A 6,208-nucleotide genomic window follows, 5' to 3' on the forward strand; every position below is an offset into this window, starting at 1 on the left:
CCTGGCCTCAAGGGGACAGCTTCGTCACAGCAGCTCTGCGGCATCTGATTGGTCACTGTAAGGGATCAGCTCCTGTTAATGAATAAACTAATAAAAGTTTAACTACATGTCTGTCTGAGGGAGCGTTTCAGTGTTATTCCGACTATTGATCGGTAGGGAGCAGCATATTGCTCCTGAGTCTTTCTCATGTGATGCCAACCTATTTTAGTGATAGTGAGGATCATAGGGGGGATAGGGCCATTCCTCTGGGGATTGTTGTCCACTTCACATCATGTCTCTGTATCGAAACAGCGTCTGGTTTTTGAATGGGATCCAACAGTACACAAGGTCAGTGGCTTCAACATCACTTTGATGCTGATCTCAGGTCAGGGAAAATGCAAGAAAAAAATATGTTTGTTAATTATTAAAACACTGGATTATTAGGCCTACTGATTGTAAACATAAAAATGACTCAGATGTATTACATGTATTTATGTTGTAACTGTAATAAAGGTTGTTAAAGGTCTGATCACTGTCTGGCACAAATCACAACACAAACTGGCCTTTATGTACAATTACAATAGTTCTATTGACAGCTCACATGTGCTGAGGATGACACATCTCTATATGAGCTAAAAGAGTTAAAGCTGTCAGTCACTGAGAGGGTTGTTTATGCATAACTGTTGCTGTAGCTTGACAGTCGTGGAATTTTATTTGATGTGAACTCCTAAACTATAGCGCAAAAAAGTTTAATAAAAATTTCTGGTGCCCAGTTTTGATCTGTAGTCTGTAGTTTTAGTGTTTTCAGAACTGATTTTGATGGAGTGAAATTAAAAGATTTCTTTTGTCATTCTTGGTTATTGAATTTGGTCCTGTCTATAGATTTGTAGCACTTTGAAAATGTGTTTACCTCCTTGTAGATTCATTTTTGTTTTCTTTGGTACTCTGACATATTTCTGATTATTAAATAAGTATTAATATCAGACAAAGATCACTAAAATAAATACAAAATGCATTTATGGATATTATGGTTTAATTTATCAAGGGGAGCAAAAAACTATTTCAACCATCTTTGGCCTTATTAATCACATGTGATTAAAATGTGTGCAGTAAAGCCGAACTTATTTTCACTTGCTTCACATTAGTCTGATTACAAGCAAACCTACAGAATCTATAAGTCACCTAAACTGAACCTATTTGACAACATGAAGTAGGCTTCAAGATCTGATAAAGCAATACATTAGGATTCTTTTCAAATTAATTCAAGGAAACAGGACAACATAATTGAGTTCTTTCAGTCTGTAAAATGGATCAAAGGTCATTTCTAAGGGAAACAAAAAATATATTTGCTGAATTAAAAAAAAATACAATTTTGGAAAAATAGGATTTTTCAATTAACATTTTTTGAGCTAAGATGAGGTGAAATATCAGTGGATCGATAAAACAAAAAAAGACTATTATGATATGTTTTAATAAAACATGGTGATAATACTGTGTCGGTCCAGGGCTGCTTTAGGAACTGGAAAACTTGTCGTAGCTAATAGAATCATAAATTCTGCTCTTGGCCAAAAAATCCCAAAAGATAAACTCGCGCCACGAGTTTTTCTTTAAGTTCCATATCACTCAGGTGATATGCTGCTGGGTGATGATCTGAAACACACCAATCAATTCACCATTGAATGGCTTAAAGACACAAGAATCCTACAGAATCCAATCAAGATTCTGTAGCTTGACCTCAAACAAACCATTTATTCTAAAAAACCTTGGAATGTGGGCGAATTATGAAAATTGTACAGAGACCAGCGGGCGACAATTTATCAGATGCGATTAAAACAGTTTTTGCAATTTATAGCAAACACTTGTAGATACTTGTTTGCTCCAACAACAACTGTCACACAGTGACAGGTGGAGCCAATAGTGTTATCTGCAGCAGTGTTTAGAATTTACTCAGGTGATTTTTGTCCGGAAACAAAATGTTTTTGGGAATCTAAAATTCAGTGTGACAACAACAACCAAAAATAACTTAAAACAAAAAGAAATCTGTCTTACAGAATTTTTTTCTAATAATGATGAATGTGAATTCTTAGCTGTGTCTCTTCTTTCTTGATTTGCCTCAGGACTCTATTTTAGCCCCCATCTCATATAATAGTATCCGAAATCTTTGCAAGCGAGACCAAACCTCCAGAACAGTCTTCTACTTTATGTGAGATTTCTTCAGGCGAATGAATTTGAAAAAAAACCTTTCTTACATATAGCTTCTGAGATTTTTTATTATTATTATTATTTGTTCCTAGTTTATTACCTTCTATACTTAATACTGTTGTTTTAATAACTGCTTTCTCTTAATTGCCAACCATACTGTGCAGTTTTTTTCTTCAGAATTTGCCAATAAAGTACTTTGATGGTTCTTTTTTTTAAAATATGCTCTTCTACAGATGACAACATTAAATCATTAACCTTTCTCTTACATTAATCAAACATCTTCTTTGTTGTAGGAAGGGATATGTTGCTGCGTCAAAAGACTTTGAGGCTAAAGACCTGGAAGTGTCTGTTGTTGGGCGATCTTATATGATCACTGGAGCCAATAGTGGTATCGGCAAAGCAACCACCATGGCTATAGCCAAGAAAGGTTTTAAGCTAAAGAAGCGTTCTCTCTATAATGACGTAATAACAAAAGTCACAAAATAAACAATGTTTTTTGTTTTTTTTTCAGGGGGGACAGTCCACATGGTGTGCAGGAACAAAGACAGGGCAGAAGAAGCCAAGTCACAGATTGTTTTTGAGTCTGGGAACGCGGTGGGTGACTTAGACTTGAACCTCCCTTTATTTCAAATTGTCAATCAAGTTATCAAGAGCAATTAACTCCCTTATGTTGCTGTAGGAGGTATATATCCATGTGGTTGACATGGCTCAGACTCGGAAAGTGTTGGAATTTGCTGAGACCTTCAAGAAAGAGCATCCATCACTGAATGTCTTGGTAGGCATCAGTTACTCACTATCTTTTTGTTGACTCTAGATAGAAAGCTTAGCTTCATATTTCTGATGTGGGTGCTTTGAAATAATGTGATAGATAAACAATGCAGGATGTATGACGCACAAGAGAGAGCTGAATGCAGAGGGCTTGGAAATGAACTTTGCCATCAACACTATGGGTGAGCATGGATTCAAACAGATAGAATGTCCTCCTGCAGCACAGCAGTATTCTAAATGCATTCACTTCCATTACTTTAGCGGTGTACATCCTCACTCAGGCTCTTATACCACTTCTGCAGAAGAGCCGGGATCCAAGAGTGGTACGACTTCATGCATACATTTTCACAAACAGAGTCTTAATCTGGATCATGTGGACAGCATAATGCCACTTTTGTCTGTGCTTTAGTGGCTGTTGTCTAACCACACTGCTGTTGCTGTTTACTGCCTCGCTGCTTAGATCACTGTGTCCTCAGGGGGCATGCTGGTCCAGAAACTCAGAACTGATGATTTGCAGTCAGAAAAAGGCTACTTTGATGGTGTCATGGTCTATGCACAGAACAAGGTAAGACAAGGAGAATATTTATATATAAGAAAGGAAGTATTCACAACGTTTATAACCAAAGTCCTCTATTTTATTGTTTTTTTTTTATTTGATAGACCAACACAGAGTAGCACAGAACTGTGATGTTGAAAGGTTTAAATCTGTTTCCAATTTACTTTCCTTATTTGCTTTACTTTCTTATTTTCAAATCAGCTCAAACTCAGTCATATTTTATGGGTTGTGTCCATGATTTCAAAATGTCCTTTGATATAAGCAAGCACTGTGATATTTGAGTTACATCACCAGCCCTTTGTTACCTCGAAAATATTTCCTGCCACTATTTATCTATATTTAGCTCCATCACTTATTCTATCAAATCTAAGCAGATGTCCTGCATCTGCAGAATAAATCTAGGAACCCCAATACTATTGTTATCTCTCTGTTACATATTTATCTTTCACATGTAGGTCACAAAGTCACACTTTTTAGACATTCTGGTTGTCTTCCAGATTTTTGTCTTCAACATAGTTTTATCAAATATGTATGTGTGTGTGCAGCTAGTTCCCCAGAATTATGTTTAGTTGTGGGCACTTTTAGGTTCCGTTAGGGACGAGATGACTGTTGAAATGAATGGAAATCAATGCAAAGTCAGGGTGACATAACTTGTAAGGGGGGAGACTCTGACATAAGAGCCATATTTGTGCAATACAGTGCAAACAGTTGTTTTCTCAAAAGTTGAGCTGCAGCCTCTTCTGTTACCACAGCCCTCCCAGCTGGTACGAAAAAGGTGAAAAACCTTTAAAGTATTTTTGTCAGGCACTGTATTTTCCTTAGCAGAAGGCTTTTTACTCCAAGAATAGATTGGTATGATATAATGATGATACTGTAATATGGGCGTTTTACTTAAGATTAAAACATGCTGTTTCTTTATAGAGACAGCAGGTGGTGCTCACGGAGCACTGGGCTAAAACCAACCCTGTCATTCATTTTTCTGCCATGCATCCTGGCTGGGTTGATACACCAGGTACTGTCTCCAAATTCAAACAAATATCTTAGAGAGTAGTTCCTTCTCTATTTGTGTACTTTTTTTTAGTTCTCACCATATTGCATAGGATGTGTGATCCATCAAGTCTGTTTATGTAATTAAAATCCATAATTTGTGGAACATCCATAGTGAACACAGTGGATGCAAAAATAAAAAGTATTAATTTTTTTTTAGATGCATGGTTTTCTACAGTACCTGTCATATTCCATATTCCCTACTAATCCTCCAAGATATTTTAGCAGTACTTTCCTTCTTAATGACTAAACATACATCCAAACACACATAATTCATTTTAATCTAATATATTTCTATTTAGTGCATTGTTTGTTGTTTGCAGCCGTTTCTACATCAATGCCTCAGTTCCATCAGATGATGGGGAACAGATTACGCAGTGTGGACCAAGGTGCTGACACAGTGGTGTGGTTAGCCCTGTCCAGAGCTGCTGCTAGAAAACGCAGTGGGCAGTTTTTCCAAGGTGAGATCAGTGAAGTGATGCAGTCAGCCATCTTTGATGAGGTTAGACATTGTTGGTTGTCAGGTCTCCTTACCATTTGTTTTTGTTTCAGACCGTAAGCCTGTTCCAGTGCACCTCCCCCTGGCTTGGACTCACAGTTCTGATGAAGAGATCCGTAGCTTCATAACTCAGCTGGAGACCCTGGCCAGAGCTGTTCGGTTACATGGGGAAGGTCTGAGAGACCGTGTGGATATTTCCATACCTCAGTTTGTCTAACTTCTGTTACACAATTTGTCATTGACAAATGAATATAAGTATAATTGTCTAAGCTTGAAAGATCAACATCTGTTTTAAATAGTTTACAATTTCCATTCATTAAAAAAAAAAAGTGCAGTAAAATAATGCTTTTGTTTTTTCCCCTGAAATAAAGTCAAGTCTGGACTCCTTCCTCCATCAGCCTCCATGTTAAATCAGGAAAGCACTAATATAAAATGTTTTCTGATGGAATGTGATCATTTCCCAATGAAATGTTTTTGACAAAACATTTTGGCTAAAAAGCATAACAGGTCTTATGGAGTTGAATACTAAAGCAATAAGGCCCAAGAATCCAGGAGTTACAGGGATTTTAAAACCCCTGGCATATATTCCCAAACACATTTAAGAATGGAAAACAATGGTTTTGCAAACCCTTATACCATCAGCCTATTTCACTCCCTTTTTTTGACAAAGTTGATATTACAAAATGGTAAGATCAACTAAATCATGTCCTATAGCCTACGTTTCTTAGAACAAAACTGCAAAAAAAAAATCCAGATGCTTATGGAAGCACTAGCAAATCAAAATAGTAAAACTTGAGTATTTCCTGCATTTTGATTGGATGGCAACATTCATATAATAAAAAAAAAAATCAAGAAATCTTCCACCTTTTGTATAAATGAATTAGGCTGTTTTGAGAGAATAGCTGTTTGATTACAAATATTGAAAATGGATATATTTCAACCTGGAATAATTTGTTTTGGGATTTTATTGGAGCATCAGTTAGTAGTACCTTTATTGGTGGAATTAAAACTAATGAGCTGTTTTTTTTTTTTAAAAAGGTACCTTGTGGAGGGAGATCAGACAGTGAATGCCACACTGTTTGACACTGAATGAAGATGTAAATTAGGCTGCCTCATTAAACCCTTTACATATAATTGAATATTCTCTTATGCGTCAC

At 36.5% G+C, this 6,208-nt stretch overlaps 1 protein-coding gene across 1 annotated transcript; it reads left to right on the forward strand.

Moving 5' to 3' along the window:
* The first annotated feature begins 126 nt into the window (after nucleotides 1–126).
* Nucleotides 127–5,499, forward strand: LOC119778746 (dehydrogenase/reductase SDR family member 12-like). Its single transcript, XM_038278115.1, has 10 exons — nucleotides 127–327; nucleotides 2,475–2,608; nucleotides 2,693–2,775; nucleotides 2,861–2,956; nucleotides 3,050–3,131; nucleotides 3,211–3,272; nucleotides 3,410–3,514; nucleotides 4,427–4,517; nucleotides 4,876–5,013; nucleotides 5,105–5,499. Exons 1-10 carry the CDS (start codon nucleotides 272–274, stop codon nucleotides 5,266–5,268), a joined length of 1,011 nt encoding a protein of 336 aa, XP_038134043.1. The 5' UTR covers nucleotides 127–271; the 3' UTR covers nucleotides 5,269–5,499.
* Nucleotides 5,500–6,208: the final 709 nt, after the last annotated feature.

The sequence above is a fragment of the Cyprinodon tularosa genome, unplaced genomic scaffold, assembly GCF_016077235.1.
Source record: "Cyprinodon tularosa strain WSP-4 unplaced genomic scaffold, ASM1607723v1 ctg1012, whole genome shotgun sequence".
Taxonomy (NCBI): Eukaryota; Metazoa; Chordata; class Actinopteri; order Cyprinodontiformes; family Cyprinodontidae; genus Cyprinodon; species Cyprinodon tularosa.

Coding starts and splice junctions, on each gene's coding strand:
- LOC119778746 (XM_038278115.1), top strand. CDS start 272: ATGTCTCTGTATCGAAACAGCGTCTGGTTTTTGAATGGGATCCAACAG. Junction 328..2,474: donor GGGATCCAACAGTACACAAG/GTCAGTGGCTTC, acceptor TCTTTGTTGTAG/GAAGGGATATGTTGCTGCGT. Junction 2,609..2,692: donor CATGGCTATAGCCAAGAAAG/GTTTTAAGCTAA, acceptor TTTTTTTTTCAG/GGGGGACAGTCCACATGGTG.